The sequence below is a fragment of the Mugil cephalus genome, chromosome 8 (genome assembly GCF_022458985.1).
Source record: "Mugil cephalus isolate CIBA_MC_2020 chromosome 8, CIBA_Mcephalus_1.1, whole genome shotgun sequence".
In the NCBI taxonomy this organism is placed as follows: domain Eukaryota; kingdom Metazoa; phylum Chordata; class Actinopteri; order Mugiliformes; family Mugilidae; genus Mugil; species Mugil cephalus.
In genome coordinates this window covers 26665871-26690629 of record NC_061777.1, presented here as the reverse complement: position 1 = coordinate 26690629, position 24759 = coordinate 26665871, and the positions used below count along the sequence as shown (strand labels likewise).

General features: G+C 40.0%; 3 protein-coding genes across 4 annotated transcripts; 2 read left to right on the top strand and 1 right to left on the bottom strand.

The window, feature by feature from the left end:
• Positions 1-881: 881 nt before the first annotated feature.
• On the top strand, positions 882-5177 carry mboat4 (membrane bound O-acyltransferase domain containing 4). The gene is made up of 4 exons (XM_047590907.1): positions 882-945; positions 1626-1648; positions 2120-2344; positions 4181-5177. Exons 2-4 carry the CDS (start codon positions 1632-1634, stop codon positions 5166-5168), a joined length of 1230 nt encoding a protein of 409 aa, XP_047446863.1. The 5' UTR covers positions 882-945; positions 1626-1631; the 3' UTR covers positions 5169-5177.
• Positions 5178-5423: 246 nt separating this feature from the next.
• coq2 (coenzyme Q2 4-hydroxybenzoate polyprenyltransferase) lies at positions 5424-10863 on the bottom strand. Its single transcript, XM_047590908.1, has 8 exons — positions 10737-10863; positions 10018-10397; positions 9048-9214; positions 8723-8844; positions 8198-8283; positions 6859-6992; positions 6052-6240; positions 5424-5894 (listed from the first exon to the last, which is right to left on the bottom strand). The coding sequence occupies exons 2-8, from the start codon at positions 10340-10342 to the stop codon at positions 5730-5732; spliced, it is 1188 nt and encodes a 395-aa protein (XP_047446864.1). The 5' UTR covers positions 10343-10397; positions 10737-10863; the 3' UTR covers positions 5424-5729.
• A 499-nt stretch (positions 10864-11362) lies between these two features.
• LOC125012540 (zinc finger protein 462-like) lies at positions 11363-24618 on the top strand. Of its 2 annotated transcripts, none has more exons than XM_047592530.1 (11): positions 11363-11501; positions 12049-12103; positions 12192-16741; positions 16833-17122; positions 17447-17565; positions 18978-19088; positions 19214-19457; positions 20368-20510; positions 20606-20829; positions 21976-22897; positions 23956-24618. In XM_047592530.1, the coding sequence occupies exons 2-11, from the start codon at positions 12094-12096 to the stop codon at positions 24096-24098; spliced, it is 6756 nt and encodes a 2251-aa protein (XP_047448486.1). In that variant the 5' UTR covers positions 11363-11501; positions 12049-12093; the 3' UTR covers positions 24099-24618. The 2 variants fall into 2 exon arrangements, with proteins under 2 accessions (XP_047448486.1, XP_047448485.1); XM_047592529.1 differs by lacking the exon at positions 23956-24618 and adding an exon at positions 23149-23948.
• The last annotated feature ends 141 nt before the right edge of the window (positions 24619-24759 follow it).

Sequence of the window (24759 nt, the reverse complement as noted above, 5' to 3'; positions counted from 1 at the left end):
TAAATTAGATGAAACAGATAATCCTTGAGGGGCAAATGCTTCATAACGTTAAGTCAGCAATATTGCTGAACCTGTTAATCTGCAACTCTACCAAATCTGATGCAAATGAAAGTGGCGCCATTTTAGTCACAGGTATTCCAGGTGCCATCTTTGTTCTGTGTACCACGCCTGGCAACCTGCAGTACAGGTAGCTCCAGGCAGAAAGGCTTAAGGAGAATTCATAGCTTGTAATCAGCACCGTTAGAATAATTTTGCTTCTACTTGTACCTGAGATCACAAATCCGTCTTCACCTGCTGCAGGTGGAAAGTTTTAGGGAACAAATACAGCAATGTGTCCAGCACAGACTCTAGAATTGAGTAAATTAAAACTCTCACTGTCAGTCTGATAAGTGACCGTCAGTTTTTATGCCGACAAAAAGTGAGGGCAGTTTGTGAACCTCAGCTGATCAAAGCAATGACTGTCAGTCAATCACCACTTCAGTCATTGCTGAAATATACCCCAAAACAAACAGTACATCCTAATGTTTCTGGGGATTCATCAGACTCTTCTGAGTGTACACATTAATCTGTTTGGTTTGTTTGTAATCCACTGGCAACCAGTGATCTAGTTGCACTGACAAGTTTTCTTCCTCTAGGATTCGGTTCTCACCGTTATTGTATCATAACTGTTTCATGATTCATGGTCATGAATCACCATTCTCTGAATGGTGATTCATGATTGAAACGATTCATGTTTAGGAACAAAACATGTTTGTACTTGGAAAGCATCAGACAAGTTTGAATGGGAACTGACACGGTAAGGTTGATTAAAAGTAAACTTGTATTGTGGTTTAAAAAAAAGCATATGGCACATTCTGGGGATTGAACCACTAACCCTTCGGTTCGTGGAGAACCCACCCACCTATTCAGCCGCCCCCATTCGTAAGAGCAGTTGTTCTATTGCAGGTGAGTTAGCTTTAATAATGATAAAATACAAGAGGCCTCTGAATTGTTCATTCAGGTACGAGTGGATAACTGTAGGCTATAAAGCCGGTTTCATCAAATAACTGGTTCAATTTCAAGACATTGTTGTTCAGTGTGAGGGTTAGGGTTATACATGTCACAGATCAGGGTGCTGGTGAGAGTGACTTTAAATTTGTTCACAATAATTGTTGTTTTGCACACTTTCAGACAACTAAACCACCACTAAAATGAATAATACTAGATTTTATTTCTGACATACTGTATATTAATCAATCAGATTAGGGAATACAAAATCAATAAAACTTTTTTAGTTTGCTATAGTTGCAAAAATATGGACTTGCAAACAGTTTGTATGCACATGCCGTACTGATAATGGTCAACACACGGAAAAAATGTTATCAGAACTGTGTAGCTAAAGTAAATAAAGGGCTTACTTTAATACAAATCACACAAGGAATGTAATGGATGGTTGCCCAGCAAAACAAACATGTTACCTATTCTATTTATAGCCTCTGCTGTCGGTGACAGTTTGTTATTTCTGTGTGTGATATTCAGCCTGTAATTCAGACATGGGGTTCAACGCTTGGTTGTGGGAACAGTTTTTAATGTACCAATGTTTTTCACTCCCGTTTGCCTTTTTGTTCTATTTTCTCACTAAACAGGGCCACATGTCCTTGACATACAGGTATGTATGATTACAACTGAATATGAATTAACTGACTGACTATATATATATGTGATACATACACAGTTGATAATGGCAGCTGTCAAGCAACTCTGTAGTGTATTAGCAGGAATTGTAATTGTCTGGGGGAAAGAAGCAGTAACAGAATTGAATGTATTCTTAATATATGTTAATTATTTGAGTCATTTATTGTCTAATTTGAACAAATTTATATTAGTATTAAATGTAAAATTTCCCTGGTACACCTTCATCTTTCAGAACTTTACCAAATTATCAACAGAAATGAGCCAACCATTGAGAGTTAGCATTGTTATTTATTTACAAATGTTCTTTAACTTTTTTTTTTTTTTTTTTTTTTTTGTTAATCTTTGTGTGTCACACTTCTGACACCAACAAATGTTACAATTTAAAATGATATAAAACTCGGTGTAATCTTCATTGATGGACTAATGCTTGCAGCTTCATCTGCAGGTACCTGTTTGTTTCTGTTGGAGGATGTGTCTTGGCAGTTGTCACCATGGGTATCTACAGTGTGCTCCTGTTTACCTCCACCTCTGTCTTTATTCTCCTCGTGTGGTCTGTGGATCCCAGCTGCATCCACACTTGGGCCTTGGGTATCCAGATGTTATGGCAAACCTTCTGGCACCTGCTTATACAATACAGAGAATACTACCTGGATGAACCTGTCAGCAACAGGTAGTAATTACAAATTCATTCCCTCCTCTATTAAAGGATAACTCTGGTGTTTAAAAGACCAAAACCAGCAAGGACCTAATCTTTTATTCCTCTGAGCCATGCACAGAACAGCATTATTTGATTCAAACGGTTAAAAAAAACATGTTGGTGATAAAAAAAGGCACTCTAGCGCACCAATGGACACTATTTATTGCTTTTTAGTTGGCATTCACTAAAACCTATAGTACCTTTAATTGGATTTAACCTTTTCAAGAAATAATCATAGAAATTCGGAAGACTTGTTTTTAAAGTGCTCTGTATTCTTTGTCCAGAAGACTTTGGACTGAGAAGTTCAAGTTGGAAATCATCGAGTGAGTCTGACTGGTTTTGGTGTTCTTCTGTATACAGAATATGGTGTATATATCTGTTGCATTAATTCAGTTAATTAGAGACTTTGTTATTGAACATGTTAAAAGGCCTAAATTGCTTTGAATTAAGCATGGGTTATAGGTATCCTTGACAGAAAGTGTGTCCCGTCAGTTTACCTTCAAAGATCGTATGTGTCCAGGACCCATTTCTTCTCAGGGACACCTACATATCTTACTTCTCTGGTCATGAAACTGGGGTTTCCATTAACACTGAACTTAATTTATGCTAATACATCATGCATTATTGATCAATGCCATTTAATCTCAGAGAGATTTCAGGTTCAGGTAGTTAATTAGGTAGGACTGCAGATTGTTGTAATACGTGTAAAATCGGCTTCTGTTTTTCTAAAATAAGTAATTATTCAATTCATTTTTTAAAAAGAAAACTTTTAATAGGCACTGCACATCAAAAAGTCTTTGTGAATGTTCAGCATGTACGTGTTTGTTGGTGTGCGTGTGCACTCTGTGATGTGTGGTGAGTAATGAGCAGGCAGATGGTGCACACTCCAGAAGTTCATTGGTGCCAATATGGTAACGCAGGAAATTCAGGCATGGATGGACCGCATGGGTGTAACTGTTCACAGCATAGATGTTTGTGCATGAGTATTAGCGTATTAAACTTCACATGTTGGTGTATGCGTGTGTGTGTGTAAAAATGGTTATGGTTAGCTCAAGAACAGTGCTGACGGGTTATTTGTACAGGAAGACTAGTCGCCACATATTTACTACATATGTATATGTGAATATGCAAAACTTCAAGTGAAAACGTACTTCACTGTGCATTCAATTATTACTTTACTGCCACAGGTTATATGCTATGTTAATGCTAAATTTGGAATTTCTTTGGCTCAAGGTGACATTTAGCGCACTGCTTCTCAATTTCTTTTTAGGTGTTTCATCTGTTTCTGTTGGGTCTGTTATGCTATAGGCTTTGAAGATGAGTTGTGTTGTGTCAGACTAAACTTAAAAACTGAAGCCATAAGTCTGAGAGACTGCTGACCAAGGACAACTGTTAAATTTAACTCTATTCATATATTTATACAAATTGTGTCAAGACAGAACCCAGTCAGAAACCCCTAGATTAAACACATTATAAGAACATGATCTTAACAGAGATGCAAACAGCCATAGGGTGCTTCCTCTCTGTGAGCCATGAAGCAGAGTGGCGCCTCTCTGCCGGGTGTGGTGGCTTTTCCCTGTCCAAATGTAAAAAGATCTGAATGCTCTTACAGAAATGTATTTGTTGTTCCCTGTTGTGCAGACCTCCCTGGCTAACCAGATGTCATTACGAAAAACTCCAATTGTGAGATCTTTTTGACAAAGACATTAAGAGAAACTTCTGTTGGATGCTTTTATCATCAAGACAAACACAATGAAATGTTCTATACTGAAAACTTCCTCTCTGACTCATATTTCACGATATGTTCAGATTGTTTTTGGCAGTGTCCTCATCAATGCTGCTCACTCAAAGAATCACCTCCGTATCAATGGACCTCCAGGAGGAAAGAGTAACAATCATATGTGACGTATCATCAAAAAGGAAGGCTTCCGTGATGCTTCTCCCTCTCATCAGCTACATCCTCAGTTTCACCACACTGCTCGGTGGGCCTTTGTGCTCCTATAGACGATTTGTGTCTGTGATGGAAGGATTGGATCTCAGATCTCCAACGAATCCAGTGGGAGTGGTTGTCTTAAAGTTGATGCAGGTGTTAATGCTGGAGTGGGTTAAGTGTTGTCTTGTCTATTTTCTGAAACATAACCCCTATGATCCTTTTAACTCTGGCATCCTCTATGGTGTCTTTTGGACCTGGTGTCTTGCATTGGTTTGCAGAATCAGGTATTACTCTCACTGGAAGATCAGTGAAGGCCTCAATAACGCAGCTGGGTTTGGCCTTTGGCAAAAATCTCCAGGAATTTCCCCAGAATGGAGAGAACTATCCGATGGAGATTTCTGGACCACTGAGGCATCGAGCCGTGTGTCAGAGTTTGCCCGTCGTTGGAACTTCACCACAGCTTCATGGCTGCGTAGACTGGTTTACATAAAGTGCAAACATTTCCCGTTGCTCATGACTTTTGGGTTTTCACTGTGGTGGCATGGTCTGCATTTAGGTCACTTTTTGGGGTTTTTGACCTGGGCAGCAACGGTGGAAGCAGGCTATCGTATAAACCAGTACATGTGCCCTAAGCATTCACAAAAATGGAGAAAAATATACACTTTATTAAGCTGGGTGAACACTCAGATGATTATTACTTGTATTGTTATAACAGTAGAACTAAGAAATATGTCTGGTTTGAGACTTTTGTCATCAACATACATAGCTTTGTTTCCACTTGTTAACTTCATTTTGCTCTTTATCTTAAAACTGAACAGACATTACTATAGGAGTCTGTACACACATGGTCAAAGAAAGCTGTAATAGAAATCTCGGCTGGAGCACACTTAGAGGTGGATGCAGATGTAATTCATACACTTAATTACTTTGTGTTGTAGGGTTGCTAAATGGATTTGATTTAAGAAATAAAATCTTCAGTTTCTAAACTTAAATTGTGCAGTTTATTCACCAGTTTAGGGTCACACTGCCCCCTAATGGTGCCAAGCACTTTCACTTTCTGCAGGTTTAAAGCAAAGATTTTCATCTCACTTTACGTCTGTTAAGAAGATAAGACCATAATGACTGAGCCCTCTGTTGACATGAAAGTATTTGGAGCTGGATGTCTGTGGTGACACCATTAATGGCGAAGTGAGGTTCCAAAACACACCTCCAATGATACTTATGATGACACAACAGGAACTTGTGTTTACCAGCAACACAATACATGTTGCAGGTTCAAGAGTCTTTAATACAGAAGTAATGTTAACATATAATATAATGTAAAACCCTAGATGATGAAAAACTAAAATGAAGTTTCATGAGAAACATTCCCAACAACTGTGGGTTAAAGTCACACATAATGTTATAAAATACACTGTGCACTGACTAACTCTCTAATGTGGATGCTCCCTCATTTTGCAGTAAAGTCTCTCTCCTTTCTTTCCACAAATTGCCAGCAACAATCCCTAAAAATAACAACAGCCCAAGGTTTCTGTTTGAGACAAATTCCTTCCAGCAGTTTTCTGGTTTGCTGATGTCCAGTGTGTAAATCTACAAGAGAGGGAAGTAAGTGACATATTTTAAAGGGAAACTTGTGTTTGGCTTGATGCTGATTGAACATGATTTATCAACGTACACGTTCAATTTAACTCTGCTGTAAGAGTTGACTCAGGCAGCAAGCATTCAGACTGCACATTATGTTCCTCACCTGGTGTGCAAGGTGAACGCCCACAGTGGTCAGTACAGCATAGTAAGGGAGAGTCTGCTCAGCATTGACCCCAGCCACAACCAGTCCTGACAGCATGGCCACTGTGAAACCACTCAGCCAAGGTTTGGTTTGCTCCTGGAACTTCAGTGCTGTAGATTTGACTCCCACCTTGACGTCATCCTCCTTGTCCTTGTCACCAAAGACAGACTTAATCAATATTTCATTACTTAGTGACACAGTAACACAAGCAGTAGACTCCAATCTCCAAATGGAAGTCATTAGAAGTTGAAGGAATACTTATAAATTATACAGCTAACGACTCACACATCCTGGAGTAGTGTGGTGTAATATAAGCAAGTCATAACAGATTAGACAGAGTATAGTTATTAAGGTGCCAAATTTCCTATACAGTTTTTTCCCCCTGGAATAATTACTAAGATACTACTATACTGAGATAATAAAGGGAAAATTCATAGCATCAGAAAATCATTTTTACGTACTTTCACTACACCGGTGAACATGCAAGTGTCACAATGCATCAGTATATGATGAAATGACAAAAATGTCACAATGTAAAATAGGTTTTTAAAAACATAATAGTTTGCAATGGGAATTTTGTGTTCTCACAACATTTTCGCACCCATGTATTCTGGTTTATAATTATAATAAAACTCACTGTATATGCAAAAAATAACCACTAAGACTGTTGAGTGCTGTTCATCCCACTCTGAGTCAGGCCTGGGTCTTGCTTTGAATGACTGAAAAACTGTGAAAAAATGTAGAGGTCTGTGAAGATGCCTACTTCACCTGATGTGCATATATTGTGTCATATATCAGTGTCCACATCACTCCTGAGAAATACAGTGGGAGGCACACGGACCAGTCACAGAAGCCCTTAACAGCAGACCAGCCGAGCAGAGCGCCCCAGTTGAAAGTTAGTCCTAGAGGGGAAGAGGGAAATGAGACCAACATCAGCTCTGCCAGTGGGGATACAGAGTATATCATCAAGTTGATTCAAACTTCTGGGATTGTCAATAAAGTAGTAGAGGGTGTTGTTCATCAGTTTCAGTTGCTCTGGTGTGAAATTCACAAGTGAACTAGAAGGGCAACAATGAGACAACCCCCAAAACAGGAATGGTTTTATAGGTGGAAGTCAGTCTTCTCTGATTGTTTTTCACTAGTTTTCCATTTGGTTAGGGTCAATGTCACTACTGGTAGCATGAGGCGAAACCTGGACCCTACAGAAGTTGCACAGACAATCCAGCTCCTCCAGAAGATTTGCTGTGTCTCCCAGCACAGCCTCTAGAACAAGAAGGAGATTCCAGGAAGCAGTACTCTGGACAGGGCTGAGCTGGAGAGGACCATAGAAGGTCTTCAACCCATCAACAGGACCGGAATCTGCTCCTTTGTTCGAGGAAAACAGGTTGAGTACTGCCAGAGCCCTATAAAATGAATGAATGTCTCTGACCAAATAATCAGAAACCGACTTCATGAGGGTGGCCTGATGTCTCCTAGTGGGCTTGTGCTCACTGGACATTCAGCATGACTGGTTTGGTGATGGGTCAGTGATGGTAAATGGTATACAGCGCTTTTCTACCTGTTGGTACTCAAAGCGCTTACAGTCACAGACACATCTATCCATTTGATCACACAAGCACACACATTAACACGTGGATAACTCTGATGGTCTGGGGGAATATATCCATGGAGGGACAGAGACACTTCTACAGGCTAGACTATGTCTATTGTCCACTGTCAGACCTTATGTCAGTGCAGTGGGCTCTGGGTTCTTCCTGGTGTATGACAATGCTCCTCATGTGGTGAGAGTATACAGGCATCTCCTGGAGGATGAAGGAATTAGTACCACTGAGTGGCCCCAACGCTCGACTGACCTAAAACCAATAGAACACCTCTGGGACATAAGTTTCGGTCCATGTGACGCTGACAGGTTGTACCTCAAACTGTCCAGGAGCTCAGTGATGCCCTGGTCAGATCTGGGAGGAGAACCCCTGGTCACCATCAGTCGTCTCATTAGGAGCATTCGCCGACATTATCGGGCATGCTACATAGTACAAACTACTGAATACCATTTCACGTATTAACTTAAGATACAGAACACGCCATGATCATTTTATTGAGCACATACCTAAAACCAGCTGTGGCCAGTAGGTGATCCTCTTCATCAGTGGGTAGATGACGACAAGAGATAAGGAAGAAGCACCCAAAGCAATGCTGTCGAGACAATTACATAGTAATGAATAAAAGTATATATACTGTATGTAAGCAATTTTGTCTGCATTCTTTTGTTGATACATTGCCTTTGCAAGACACTATAACTCACTTACACTTACCATCAAGGGCAATGTCAGTTGCAACATTACCCACATTGAGCCCATATAATGTTTTTTTGTCTAACCTTTCCCGGTTTCTTTATGTTATGTAATAATAACAATAATGCATTGGTTTGTTATGCGCTTGTCCATTCCTGTTCCATTGGACAGACTAGGGATAGGATGGAATCGAACTGCCAACCTTTCAGTTATTGGACGACTGTTCCACCTCCTGAGCTACTGCTGCACAAATGTATCTGTGTTCCTTTTGCACATGCAGTTGAAATTGAACCTCGATAAATTTTCACAAACTCATTATTACACTGATGGCTTTTGGATACCTGTAATAGTTGAGACACAAAAGAACCCCAAGTGCAAGAGAGAGCTGGCCTCCCAGGAAGACAAGTGCCTGCATTCGAGAAATCTCTCCTGATGCAATGGGTCGAGAGGCTGTCCTGAAAACCTGCGGAGAAACATCAACACTTTGCTTCAGTCAAGGCTGAAACTAAATTAGGATTAACAGCCTCTCTGAGTATGTTGTTATTTATTTATTTAACTAACAATGGATCAAGAATGTTTTCTAAAAATTAATGTATTAATGAATACTGGAAAGCTGTAATATATGTTGCCAAAACCTTTTCATGAATGTATCTTAGTTCTTGATACCTTTTTATCAAAGTCTTTATCCCACATGTCATTGATGGTGCAACCAGCCCCTCTCATCAGCAGAGCACCTGTACCAAACAGAGTGAGCATGCCTAGATCTGGGAGACATCCAGGGTCCGCAGCAAGAGCAATACTCCATGTACATGGGAGGTACAGCAGCCATGTACCTGAAATGGATGCAATTAAAGAGAATCTATAAAGAGACAAACATCCCAACAAGAAGAGAGGCAGCAAAGACATGAATTGCCTGGTAAGAGCGACAATAGGATTGTGACAGTTCAATTGTAGTGTGGAAGAGTAAAATTGAAATAACATAACATTGACAAAAAGGTGCTGCAGTTTTGGCTGCACTAAAGCTGTGAAGTATGTTTCTGAAAAAACATGAGTTGTTCTAATACCAGTAACCCAGAGCAGCACGACTCTTTTACAGTCAGATCACAGTTTACATGTTTCATTATGTACAATTTCTCCACTCTTGGTTTGGCTGGAGGTATAAAAGTTACATTTCACATTAACTATATTTTCTTGGTACTCAGTAACATGAATAACAATTTTGAGTTTTAACCATATGTATTTACAAAGCCTGATCTGATGTTAAGTTACATTTTTACAAAGACATTTTTCCAAAATACTTATTCTATGCATTATCAGTGATCAGATATTGGCATCAGCTTCAGAAGCCAACTGTTAAAGTGACAATTTTATACATTAGTTAATATAAACAATATAGCTCATAAAACAATATAGCTGTAGGTACTGTAAATATATTTACAGGTGTTTAAACATAAAAGGTGCAAAATATAACAATTATAATGTGTTATTTTGACTTCCTGTTTTGTAATAATGTATTCTTTTAACTCCATAATATCTGAATGAGTAACACAACCACTACTGTCTTTACAACCTGCCAGTAAGCTATTTCATAATATATAAATCTATTGTGATATTAATTAAAAATGAATGTACAAACCAATAGGTTTATCCAGCCTCATCAGTCGTAAATAGGGCTGGACACGCGCTGGGGATGAATTCACAATACTAGCAGCTGACAGACTGAATGGTCTTCTCTCACTGTGGTGCCCCTCACATATTCGGAGTGATGGACGGACTGCACTTTGTCCATAAAAACCTCTTCGCAACACACTGGACTCTGAGTAGAGACCATATTTGGTCCCCACCCCCTTCTTTTGGATGAAGCAGTTTGGCAGGACGGATAGGCACGGATAACAAGTTCCATGATGAATTCTCCTCAGAGTATTCAGAGTTAACTGGCCGGTCAGCTTGGCTTGGAACATGGTGTCTCTCTGAGATCATATGAGCATTTTCTACTTTACTCCAAAGGTGTCACGCCTGAACACACAAATGAGAACAATCAGTGGCTAACAATGGCTTTGTACAGAGCTGACTTGCTACAACGGGCATTCCTTTTGTGTAACAGTGAATCCACGACACAAAGATGTGTGCCAGAAAGCGAGCTCCATTGGAACAACAGCATTAAATACCGTAACAGTCTGAAAGGCTAGTTGTAAAGTCAAATTGCATGTCAGTAGAACAAGCAGCGAAGCTATATTAGCTACTAGCTTGCTGGTCTGCTATCTCCATCTTAAATTAACTGTTTTATTTGACGCACATCAACTTCAACTTGTACTGAAAAGAAACGCGTGTGAAATAGCTGTGAAACAATCTTACACTATAGGTTATAGTAGCAGAGAACATTCAGATTTGAATGAAGGCTAACTACAGCACAGGTGGTTATCAGGTCACTGCTGTTCCCATAGACTGTGTTGTGGTACGTCCCACATCATCGCCCCAGTGGAAACAGTGTCAGGAACCGGAACCAATGAGGTTCATAGTAAAAGAAAAAAAGAGTTAGCCTTTCTGTAATGTCAGTGTCAATGTTTTTTGTTTTGTTTTGTTTTGTTTTGTTTTGTTTTGTTTTGTTTTGTTTTTTTTGTTTTGTTGTTTTACCAAACTGGATACAATGGACACCTGACTAAAATACAGTTTGAAAGCCTCTCGTGTGTTGCCAATGTAAAAACGTGTAACGATAATAAGATCGTACGGATAATAATTTAGTTTAAATTGCAATGTAATGTAATGTGTGCATGCTTTTAGTTTGTATTTAATATCAGATGAAATTTAGTTTGTCTAGAAAACATGCATGTTTTAAATGTTTTCCTCTTCTATAATTTCATTATAGTTTTGCAACTATTCTAATCTAGCTTTGAAATCGTGAGAGAATAGGATGTGCGAATGAAAAATTGGTCCATTTGATTTTGAAGGTTTGACGGAAGTGAATATACCGTCGTTGGAGCGGACAGCGGAAGGAGAAACCAAAAGCGAGTTGGACTCGCGGGAAAAATGGCGGAGGTGTGTGGTCTTCCCGTGTTATGTTCATCAGCCTGCCAAAATATGGCATCTTAAGTCTCATCCTGTGCCTGTCATCGTGCTTAAGTACGTAAATTGTACACACTGAATATCGTATTATCTTACGTTAAAATTGCCTTTTCCTCATTGAGTTGACAGAGACTATGCCAGTTTTTTTCAGTAAGGCTTTCACGTCCGGTTGAATGTAGAACAGAGTTACCGATTGTTCATGTTGTTTTTATTGTTGATGTTTTACTGTTGTAGAACTGATATTCTATTAATTATTGAGTAGAGTTTGGTATGTCTTTAAAAAACAGCGTGGGACCTTAAGTAGTGCCCTTTAACCGCGCTAACTGAGTAACAGAATATACGATGCTGGTTTGTTAAATGAATCAATGCATCACCATTTGCTTTCGACCTCTGATCAAGGTTCTTATAGTTAGTAGTTGAAATATTTAAAAGTTAATATTCTTTAATATTAATGGAAGTCATTAATGTTCGTCACTCGTATTGAGATAAACCGAATTACTAATGGTTGTATTTTCAAATAGTGTGGAAAGCCTGGGCAATATTGTTATTAAAATTTACATAACAATTCATTAATGTTTGCTTTCAACCTCTGGCTGTATTACAGCTGTGTCTTTATACGTAAAACTCTGGATTGAGAGGAGGACGCAAGATGCAAGACGGTACGTGTTATATGTGTGTGTTCATTCAATGCAGTCTAATGCAATCCATCAAATCAAACCTAGTCATTATTTTTCCTTATGTCCTCAGATTCAATGCCTTTTTCCACCTCTGCTCGCATAAAGCGAGTCAACCATGAAGGAGCCAGTCAAGAAACCCCGGTTGAGCCTTTCCGTTGTGGTCACTGTAAGCTGATCTTTAAATCTAAGGTGTACCTCTTTGAGCACCTTAACAAGGTCCACTGCTTTGATGTAGATGCTGCTCTCAGAGAGGCTGGGTTAAAATACCCTGGAACAAAGCATTTAAATGAAAATGAGAGACGGTGTCAGAGGAAATCAGAAAATCCCAACGCCACAGGGACTTTAGTCAATTCTGAAAACCTGCACTCCAGTGACGCTGCAGGAGCAAAACAGACTCCATCAGTTCCCTCAATTATATCTACCTCAAAAAATAAATGCACACTTAACTCACCAAAGGATTCAAAAAGGCAATTGCAAACCATCACCAAGTACTTTACAGGATTACCTAGATCAGATGGGAAACCCCCTGAAAAATGTTCTGATAACACCAACAGAACCCTGATTTTGCAAGGATCCCCCTCAGCCTCCAGCACAAACAGTAGTGGCGTGTTTAAAGTCACTGCAAAGTCTATGATTGATATCGCTAAAAAGCCTGACAATTTTGTGCAAAATGACCCACTTTTGATTACAAAACAAAATGAGCAATTCAAAGAAAAAGTTTGCAAGAGGATCAATAGTGAACGTTCAGATTGTCATTCTGCTAAAAAAGTAAAATCAGATATAAAAGAGACAAAGCTCCCAGAGAACAACCATACACTTAAACAGCAGTTATCAAGCAGCTCTTCATTTGAAGTGGGTGAAGATGATGAAGAAAAGAACATTCCTCTTCTTAATGGAGACATGGAAAGCCCAACAGTTTATTTTTGTAAGCACTGTGACTACAAGGATGTGAGCCTCAGCAGTGTGTCTGCCCATTATCAGAGAGACCACCTTTACATCAGATGTAATGCTGCATACATTCAGGACTCAAATGATCGGAGTGCAACTTTTCGCTGCCTGGAGTGTCCAGTGGAGTTTTCAAGCACAGATGAACTCAAGAATCACCACATGGAAAATCATCCAGACTCCCCAGATGTATTCCGTATGAAGTCACATGAGGTCAATTTGGTTTTCAAATGTTTTGTGTGTCCATTTACCACCAACGTACTGAAGTCCTTGAAAGAACATTACAAGGAAAAGCACCCAACTTATGCGGTGGACAATTCTTTGTTGCACTGCCAGTATTTGAGAACTGGATGCCAGGAGGAGTCACCTCAGCTGAACGAATGTGAAAGAAACCCCAGTCCAGAAACATCAGGAGAGCGGTCTTCTGAGAGTGCCCGTACACCCTGTAAGAAAGTAAAAAGTTCACCCCAACATCCCACCTCCAAAGGAACAGAAGTGCCCTCCTATAAATGCAACCACTGTACATTTAGTCATAAGTCGGTTGTTGTTATGCAAGTTCACTATAAAAAAAAACATCCAGATGAAGCATTATCAATAGATAAAATCAAACAGTCTGCTCATGTCACCTCACTTGCAACATCACAGAAGACACCGGAAAAGCCTCCAAATTTTGTCACCATAAATGACTCTATGTCTCCAAAGAACAACACAGATTCTTCTCAGAAAACACAAAACAGAGCTAAGCTGTTGGAGCAATTGAAGACATCGCTGTCTTTGCTAAATCCAAAGCACAAAGCTGCATCTTCTAATAATCATTCGAAGTTACCCAAAACAAAGACAGTGGAATCTGTGGAGGACAAAACAAAATCAGGGATGTCTCCTACAGCTCAAGAACAGGAAACAAAAGTTGAAAGTTCCTTGGTTAATGTTTATGCACATGCTGAAGACTTGTATTACTGTCAAAAGTGCAACTTTGGAAATCCAACTATATTGGGAGTTTTGACCCATCAAGCTAAAACTCACCAACCCCATGATTCCAACGGTAAACGTGTTATTAATTACACAGCTTTGGTTCGAAGTGAAATTGAAAAATCCAAGTCTCGTGCTAAGGAGCTCTCATTTTCTACTGATTTGCCTCTTCCTATTATGAATGACGATGATGAAAAGATGTTTTTCTGCCATTTTTGCAACTATAGACGTAACACTGTGACTGAGGTAATGAGGCATTACTCCAGAGCACATCAGGGATTTCAGGTTGCGGCATTGCAAATCCATCAGTATACCTCTATGGTTCTCAAAAAGACGCAGCAGTCGCATTCAAAAACAGCTGGAAATCAAGAAGTCAGGCAGGAATCAATTGGAGAAGCAGAAATTGAACAGAAAACCACCAACTCAGTATCAGCTTCACACTCAGTGAGAGCTTCACAAACACAAAGGATCCTACAGTGCTATAAGTGCCCATACACTACTCAATATGTGTATCATTTGAAGATGCATTTAAGGGAAGCCCACCAGTTAAAACTCTCTGTCACGGAGGTTTTAAGAGTGGGTTTTAAACAAGGAGCATTACAGTCTGGCTATCACTGCGAGTTGTGTGTTTTCACTCATGAAGAAGCAGCAGAAGTCTATAAGCACTACCAGGAACAACACCCAGAGCGGACGTCAAGTGTTGAATTTGTGAGCACTCGGTTATTTGTTGGGCCCAGCTCATTCGCTTTTAAAAAGAAGAAACTGAAACGAAAGCATATGGAGGTTAGTAGCAATCCTACCTCTGTAAAAGAAAATGATTATGATCACGGCAGCAAGAAGGCAAGTGTAACTAGTCAGGCGGAAGAAATACACGAGTTATTCGAGTCCTACCAAGTGCCTCTTGAATTTGAAAAGTCGTTTGTTGAAGCAACAGCATCTTCCACAAATTTCAAGTGCCCTTACTGCTCTGCAAGTTTTGATACACAGCACGGCCTTGACATTCACTGTGGAATGAAACACCAAAAAGATTCAAGTGGAAATTCTGAAGAAAATCAAAAACAAGAGCAAGACTCACAGCGTTTGCACGTCTTTAAGTGCCCACACTGTACCTACGTCAATACCTCTTTTCAAGGAGTTCACTCTCACAGCCACATGAAGCATCCTGACCTTACATGCAGGGCCGACAGTCTTCATGTGCATTTGCAAAACTGCAATGTCAACTGGTCAACTAATGGTCCTGGTGATACACTAAAGTTTAGTGGGCACATGTGTGAAGCCTGCCCACACATATGTGCAACACTTGCCAAGCTGAAAAGACACTTCAAGAAGGAACATAATGAGACTGAAGCGAGCAATATGCCAAGTACATTCAAACCAGCTCCTAAACTGTTGTCTCTAACTAAAGTACAAATATCTAAGGCTGCCAGAACTCAGGGATCCATATCAAAGGCTTCTTTCCTAAGTAAGAATAAATACGTCAGGATTAGATGCCCACACTGTCCTTATGTATGCAGAACAACAACTGCTCTCAGCCAACACTTGCGTGTTCACGACAGGGCGATTTCAAAAGATGGTGTATTCAAGTGCGTCCTGTGTTCCAATTCCTATTTCAAGAAAGTGAGTCTTGCAGGCCATTACGTAGGGAAGCATGGAAAGGACGCCTACTTAAAACACTTTGTACCAATCCACAAGCAGACTCCCAAGAACCCAGCAGCAACGTCTCCTGACGAATCATTAACTCAGCAATCACAAAACACCCTCGAGTCATGTCAATCCAGCAGAACAACCACAGCAGACAATAAAATATTAGTCTACAGATGTCCACGTTGTCCCTATGTGAATGCCAGCCACCACGGAACTCTCACTCACTGCCAAATGAAGCATCCAGCGCTTGGAGCCAGGGCGGATAAACTTAAGACAACTGAAATATTTGCAGCCAACATGTTTGGGTGTAAAATGGGGAAAGGCTGTAATGAAAGAGGATACATGTGTAAAAAATGCCCCAAAGTATATGCATCACTTGTAAAACTGAGATCCCACTATGAGAGGGGACATGATGAAAAATCAGTTTCTGAGCATTCAGCTGAAACTAAAAACCAACCTGTCCTCAGCTGTCAGGGCTCTGTATCTGAGGGTGCTAGTTTAAATAACAAAGCGTCAGAAGTAAGCATCACAGACACTGAACTGCAAGCTCCGAAGTCATCTCAATCAAACTCACTGCTAGTACACAATAAGGGATCATTGTACAAGTGCCACATGTGTGATTATAAAGGATCATGTAGGAAATACCTGTATAGTCACTATAAAAAGGCTCACAAGCTGGATGGACTTAACACTTCCAAGCTGCTACAGAAGTACAACAAATGTAAATACAAAAAGGCCTACAACCTGCCTGCATACGAAGGACGTGCAAATCTCCAATGTAAAATGTGTCGACATTTGTCGTTTGACTCGTCTCAGCTGCTTATTGACCACTATTGCACTTTTCATTGCTCAGATTTCAGATCAGACTTTACAGTATTATCACTAGGATTTAAGTACAAAAGCACAGGCTGTTACAAATGTGCCCGCTGCAACAAACAGTTAAATGGAATTAAAAAGCTCTGCCTTCACCTGGATCAGCACAGACAAACGATGAAGAAGGAAGCTGCAAAGGGAAAGGCATCCTTTGTCATTACTACAACACCAGAATGCGAAAACATCCAAGTAAGTTAAATCTTTTCCACTTTTTTTGCCACATGCTTGATCTATATGTATGCATTTCAAAATGTGACCATCAATACTTGTTCATTTTCAGCTCAACAGGCAAGATGAGCTGCCCAGTTTAGAGGCTGTGGAGGAGGTCACCAAGCTGAACTTGACACCAGTAGAGACCTCCTCTTTGCCAACAAGTCCTGTGCCATCACCCTCAACTTTTGAGGACGCAGGGCAGGCAAAGTTAGAAACAGCAGGAGTCAAAAACACTTGTAAACAGTGCGGGCGGACATTTATGTCGCTGGAAGGTTTGCGATCACATGAGCGCAGCCATGCAGCTCTGGCAGCCATCAAGAAACTGGAGAATGTGCCTGCATCAACACTAAAGAACAAGTAAGACGGAAAACATTAAACTTCTTTTTTGCCCCAATTTATTAATTGCAACTGCACAGGCAAGTTGGTTATCATGTGGCTATGTCAGAAAGAAGTTTCATCATTGCTACATTTGACCTTAAGAGCCAAGCTATCTAAACATATTCAAGAAACCAGAAAACATCAGAGTACCTATTTGACTTCAGCGTCCCTAATTTCACTAATTAGCTAATTAGTACAACCACTGATTTGGGAATACAGCATTCCTAGTACTGCCCAGAACCCCAGCATGTTTTTTATTTGGAAGTAAGTTCTTGAATGTATTTTTCCCCATTATCTCACCAGCTTTTCCAAATACGTTTCCTACAAACCTTGGACTACCAGGCCTTTTCTGTGCAATTTTTGTACTTATCGGACGACTGTCCTTGGCCTGTGTTGGAGACATTTTATCAAAAAACATCCAGGTCAGTAATGCATGCATAATAGCAATGGCATCATATCATATCAGCACCATCTACCACATGTCTGGGCAATGTGCAACATGAAAACACATGTTGATATATGTGATGTTTCTCATAGAAATTAGCTATCTCTGCCTCTTGGACTTTATTATACTATAGTGGTGTGTAGGCTTAGTATTGAGCACAAGTTTGTTCCAATGTTGCAGCCAAATGTTTTCTTTTATAGCCTGTCTGCTACACTGAGCATCACACAGACTACACTCAATCCAAATGCTTTTATTTTCTTTGCAAGTTGACAAGAAGGGAGTTATAATGGCTCTCCTTAGAAGACACCACAAACAATAAATTACATCGCAACCACTGTCTCCAAGCCCATATATAGATTCTACATCCACAAACCCTTACACTCCCTGCCTCACCTGTGCACGCACCCTCTCATTCGTTATAAATATAAAGTGCTATGACATTTAGTCTAAAGTGACATTGAAGATGATCACGCAGGGGAGTTCGGTGCGTTGATAGAAACTATTCTTGAGTGCGGCTGTTCGTGTTTTCATTGACCCATACCGTCTCACAGAGGGCTGCAGAGTGAACAAGTGATGTGTGAAGTCTATTATAATGTTACAGGCCCCGCTGCAGCATATGTACTGGTAAATGTCATCCAGAAGTGGCAGTGGGATACCCATGATGCCCTGGGAAGTTTTTATTACCCTAATTCGAAGTTGTCTTCGTCAACCGCTGAACAGGTTCCAAAGCAGAGAGTTATGCAGTATGACAAAATGCTTTCTATCGAGCAGCAGTAGAGAGACTCGAGCAGTTTTCCGGGCAAATGGGCCTTGATCAGACAGTAAAGTGTTAGGGAAAGGTTAAAAATGTGTATGTGTGAATAACCCTGCAAGCTAGTAAGCACAGTCCCTGAGCACTCTGCTTGTGATCTCATCTGGGCCGGCAGCCTTGTTGGCTTTAACTGTTCTCAGGGTCCGCTGAACTTCCTCTAGCTGGAGCGTAAGTGGCTGATCCGCAGGGTCCAGTTGGAGAGAGGCCCTTTTGTCCAGTCCTTTCTCAAATCAGGCAGAGAAGTGATTAAGATCCTCTACTAATGATATGTTAGCTGCAGCTAGCATGCGTGCTGGGTCCCTGGAAGTGAAATGGTCTTCGATCCCTCCTTGTAGTCCTTGTAGGATCTTTAAGTTGATGCCCTGTTTAAGGTTGTGTCTTGCAGAGCTGCACAGTTCTTTGTTGTCAGATCTACAGGCCAGGACCTGATGCTTGAGAAGACTCTGAGCCTCCTTAGGTTTCCTTTTTGGACAATAAAAACTCACTCGGATGTGAGTTCTGGGACTTACTTAATGACATGTTTTGTTTTGTTTGTCCTTCGTTGCATGGATATTCTGATGTCATTTCCAAATGCCAAGATGTCGATGTGACTGATGAGACTGGTGACAAAGATGAAGACGGGGCACAGACGACTGACAAAATGCCTGAACACTTTGCTGAACTTGATGAAGATCCTGAATTGACTGAAAGTAAGTCATCCCTTATATGTTATGTGTTATAAGTCATAATATATGCAACAGTTAAAATTCATATTAGCACACACTACTGCTTTAATAGTCATACTAACAGACTTTGGTTGTTTATGCTTTGACAGAGTCGTTTTACTCGGAGCCCCCGAATGTGCAACGGCAATTGAACCACTACAACTTAATGGCGCAGAATAGAGACAACTCTAAGGCAAATGTACAAGAATCACCATATTCTGACAACAGGCTGCTTCACTGTGAGTTCTGCAGTTTCAACACTGGACACCTGTCTAGTATGCGACGGCACTACCTGAACCGCCATGGAAAGAAGATGTTCAGGTGCAAAGACTGTGACTTTTTCACTGGTTTAAGGTGAGTCTTGGCTACAGTTTGTTGTTGTGAATGTTATTTGTATGTCTTATTATGATAACCGTTTGTTTAGCATGTTGCTAAAACCCACACCTTGTATGTAATGAGCATTCTGGCATTCAGAGTCAGATTTGTTGTGGCAATTAGTACAGTACATGTACGCATAAAACTGGAAAACCAAATGATAAAGAAATATACGAAAAAATAAAAATGGAACCACCACAAACAAAAATACCGTTTGTTGACTGTCTTCAGCATGATAAAATGCTGCAAAAACAAATGTAATTATTGTTCCATTCATGTCTTTAAATATCTTACATGTTCTTTAGTATGGCAGATTAGATGGATACAATTTGTATCGTCATTTTATATCATCATGGACAACCATCTAGCTTTCGAATACTATACATAGATGAGAAAAAGTTATTTTCAATAATCAAGGACAAAAGTTATATCCTGTAGGGATCATCCTTTGTGTGTTGATGACATAGAGAAATAGTTCAGAAATTCCATTAATTAGTCATTTATACTGTACGTTATTTATTGACTTTCTTCTTTTGCACCTGCCAAATGCAAGTGCTGCACCAACCACTTCAGGCAGAATTGGACTCACTTCAATCTGTCATGTTTAAGTTTTTATATTTATATGCATTGACATCTTTTTTTAATCAGCTGTTTATGTTTCTAGTTTAGTGTTTAACTTGTTGCACTGTTGGTCTTAGAGCAATGCAGTTTCAATCCTCTGTATGTGCTGCACATATAGCAGAATTGGCAATAAAGCTGATTTTGACTTTCAATTTAACCTGTGATTTGGGATATTTATTCAGTTTCACAATTTATGACAGCACAAATTGTTCCCAAATAGTTATATAGTTAAGTCACATTTTACATTATCTTCTTCCATCTTCATTAGGAAAACCCTGGAAATGCACATAGTCACCGGTCACTCTACCTGCCATTCACAACCTACTCACGTGAAAGACCTCCACTGCCCTTTCTGCCTTTACCAGACCAAGAACAAGAACAACATGATCGATCACATCGTCCTGCATCGGGGTAGGTCAGATGCTTGGTGGGATTCCGTGTTCCCAACCATTCGAATCTTTTTTTTTTCCATCATGTTATGTTTTCTCCGTTTCTTTTGTTTCCAGAGGAACGTGTTGTGCCTATAGAGGTGCGTCGTGCAAAGCTGTCACGTTACCTTCAAGGCATCGTCTTCCGCTGTCACAAATGCACTTTCACAAGTGGCAGCAATGAAAACCTGCGTTTACACATGACAAGGCACGATGACATCAAACCTTACAAGTGTCGACTCTGCTATTTCGACTGCACCCAGCTGAGTGACTTGGAGGGACACCTGAGTGATAAGCATCAGGTGAGGATTCGTGTCAACGCGTCTGTGCATCATTGGAATTCCTTTGTGTCCAAAGACAGCATTGATCCACTTCATCCACTGAGAAAGAACAGAGGGCTAATTTGTTTGTGTTTCACATGTATAGTAGCTGATACAAAAATAGGCTGCCGGGGTTCTTGTTAAACGTTAGTTGAAACTGTGAGTTGAGTCTTAGGCAAATTCCAATCATAACCATGAAATTGAGGAAGTAGTGTTTGCGGTGTACCTTAAAATACATCCTCGGGTGTGTCTCCAGTTGACACATATATTGTCAGTTGAACACCTAGAAGCTTCCAAAGCCATGACATCATTATCATCTGGGCTTTCCTGAATAGTTTATGTTATAGTATGGAAACCTCTGACTTAAAAGAAAGTTATGAACAATTCTTTCTTTCGTTATTCTCACATTTAGCAATCATAAATAATTTTGGTAATCCTGACTGACCCAAAACAGTCTGATTTAATGTCAAATGGTGAGGGGAAAAAAATTGTGTCTTTTTATACAGTGTATGTGAGCTTTTTTCAACTGTGTGTGTAGTCCGTGGCTCCGTACGTAGAGCATTTGTCAACAATCCAGAGAAGTTTGATCTTCACCACATGCTCAAGTGTCTTCAAGCATCCATTTGCTGTCAAGCACACACACACTAAAACCCCGGTGCCAAGCACTGGATAGATGTGTGACTAAATGGGTAGAAAAGTGCAAAAACAGGAACCTTTACCATCTAATGTTGGCCTTAAGTGTTCTTAGAAATTATGTGTACACAGTATTGTCGTGCTTGTACCTCACACCTTCCTGTAATAAAACATTTGTGGAAGTGTCAAAGCTTCAGAGGTGACACTAGAACCGCAGTGCAGCCTTAATGGGCTGTTTTAATGCAAGTAAGCTTGATAACACACCTTGTTGCAGTTTTGTCCAACTGAGCAAGTTCAAACAATGCAAATTCAGCCTCAGTTGTCCCTGGACCATTAGAAAGTACTACACTGGAAATTATAGCTAAGGATTTAAATTGAAACCATAGTTCCATTGTTGAAACAGACTTCTTGATCCACTCTAAAAAAATTATTGCAGTGGAAGTTGTTTGTATGAGTTCTTGTAAGTTTGTATTTTTCTTTTCTTTTTTTGTGCAGGTTGTGAGAAATCATGAGCTTGTGGGTCAGGTGAGCATTGATCAGCTGGAGGCAAGGGATGGTAGGACGCCACAGAGGGAAGAGGAACCTCTGTGTAAATTTGAGAACCACCACAATGACAGCAAAGATGGAGAAACTGAGGAGTTCATGGTTGCAGACTGCAGCGATGTTCCACAAGCTGAGAACCCAGCGGAAAATAGCACTGCAGGGAAAATGACACCTCAGATCAATGAAGCTCATCACAGCTCATCACACACACAGTATGAGAATTTAAAACCAAAACCTACTGTCCAGAAGACGGAAGAGCATTTTAAGGTCCTGGAGCAAAGGAAACTGCACATCGAGGAAAAGGTAGAAGAGAACATACTGCGTCACATCCGTTTTTTGGATGATGATGGCAGCATAAACAACACGCCCAAGAAAACAGATGAGGCAATAACAGTGAAGATAGAGCAGGACATTGAGGCTATAGATAATAATCATGTCCTTTCTTTAGAGGGTAGCACCAGTTTGACCGAGACCCCCCAGAAAACGGTAAATAAACAGGCCACCTGTGCCTTAGCAAAAATAAACCATTCACAGGGTAACAACAGAGCTGAAAAGAGTTTTGCAATCGAAAGGCATTTTCTAATACTTTCTCCTAACCGTGTGCAACTTAAGTTAAGCCATAAGGAGAATTTAGATATCTCCGTTGCAAACTGCAAGCAAGAACAATTGCACAACCAGCAAAACTGTGAAGAGCCACCGGATCTTTACGGAGAAATGCCAATACTTGAGAATGAATATCTCAAGGAGAAAATGGACACTCTCAGATGTTGCAAGGAGGAAGAAGGGAGCGATGACACTGAGAGGGAAGCTGGGATGATCGTAGGAGGCAAAGAGAATAGATGCAGTGATCAGGACAGTCCACATTTGCTCAGAGGTAAGAATCTGAATTGATGAAGAATTTAATGAAATGACCATGACTGTGTGTGTTTAAAAAAAAAAAAATTCTTGTTTTCATTAAGTTTACTCCTCACCAGTTTATCAATATGGGTCAGTCTCTGTCAGTGTACAGAATGGCAGGGTATGAGGATATTGATAGCTCCAACTGTGTCTGGAAGTTTTTTTCATATTCAGGTTCATTTGTCATGTGCAAAATTAACACAGTGTTAACAGTGCGTTATGTTATAGATGAGAGAACTGGTCATCATAGCCATAAGGAGCACAACAACCTTCAGAATTGCAAAATATACAACACATTTACAAAAGGTGACTTGTGGTTGGTAAAAGTGGTAAGTGATAGTACACATTGTTGTGTACCTGCAGATGTATGTTCAGTGTCCATAGGATAGACTATTGTTAGTTGATGAGTCAAACTGTCCTTCAGTCTTTCAGTGCTTGCTGCCAGACGTGGGGTGGCCATGGTTCCTGATTATGCTGTTTGCCTTCCATATACAGTGTTTCTCAGAAATGCCCTGAATGAATGGTGTGGTGAACTGTTCCCAGTGGTGGAGGTGTACAATCACCCTCTGTAGTGCTCTCAGGCTTTGACTGGAACAGTTCCTGTACCATGCAGTGATGCAGCCATGCAGAAATTAAGCCTCTGCCGAGCTTTCCTGACCAGTGTCGGTGTGTAGTGACCAGGCCAAGTCATCTATGCTGTGCACACTGAGGAGTGTGGATAGGCGAGCGTCTGCTTCCCTGTTGCCTCCTGTAGTACACCACCACCATCTCTTTAGCTTTGCTGACATTCAGGGAGAGGCTGTTGTCTTGGCGCCAACTGGTCAGTGCTTTTATCTCCTCTTTGTCTGTGGTCTCATCACGGAGGACCGTGGACTAAGAGACCAGTTTTGAGGGGTTGATGGTGTTGAATGCTGAGCCAATGAAGAGCATTCTCACATACATGTTTTTAGGGCTGTTTAACAACAATTAGGTTACAGTCTGAATTGGAAATGGTGTGTTACACCAGCCCAAACTAATTAATTTTTTTCTCCACAGATTCATTCACAACCACTAAGGCAGCTGCCGAAGACTTGCTCCCTTCATTGAAAGAAGACAAACGGTTTACTTGTGAATATTGTGGGCGGAACCTAAAGGATACCTCTGAACTGAAGCGCCACATCATGCGACATGGAATATAACATTCGGACGTAGTAGCAGCTTCAACTGTTGACGTGTGTGTGTGTGTGTGTGTGAGAGAGAGAAGCTATATTTCACTTTGATGAGCTCTCAAATAACTGTGTTACGAAAACTAATTTTTTATGCTATGTAGATTTTAGCCCCTTTTTCATTATATGTTTTATGGTTTATCTGTTTTACTAACACTTTGAATTGATGTAATTCAGTAAATAAAATTTCAGAATTAAGTTGGAGACTCTGAGACCTTATATATAAATATATATTCATACATCTGTCCTTAATATATTTTTCATCTCTGCAATTTGTGAACAAAACAATATTGCTGTAAAACATGCAGAAATGTTTACATTCATTGTAACAATAAAAGTTAGGGTCCTCTCTTTTAATGACCTTACTCACTGTGGTCATTCTGGTGCTGCATTCAGGGGCCGTTGAAACTTCTGTTTTCAACTGAATACCTAAAGGAATACATTTGTGACATTTCTTATTTAAATACATGTCAATAAACTTTTTACGTTTTAACCATTTGGTATATTTTTATTTGAGTGTTATCGCGGCTCATGATAATGATGTTCTTCCCTTTACTATATATATATATATATATATTTTTTTTTTTTTTTTATTTTTATTTTTTTTATTTATTTATTTTTTTTTAAATGCCAA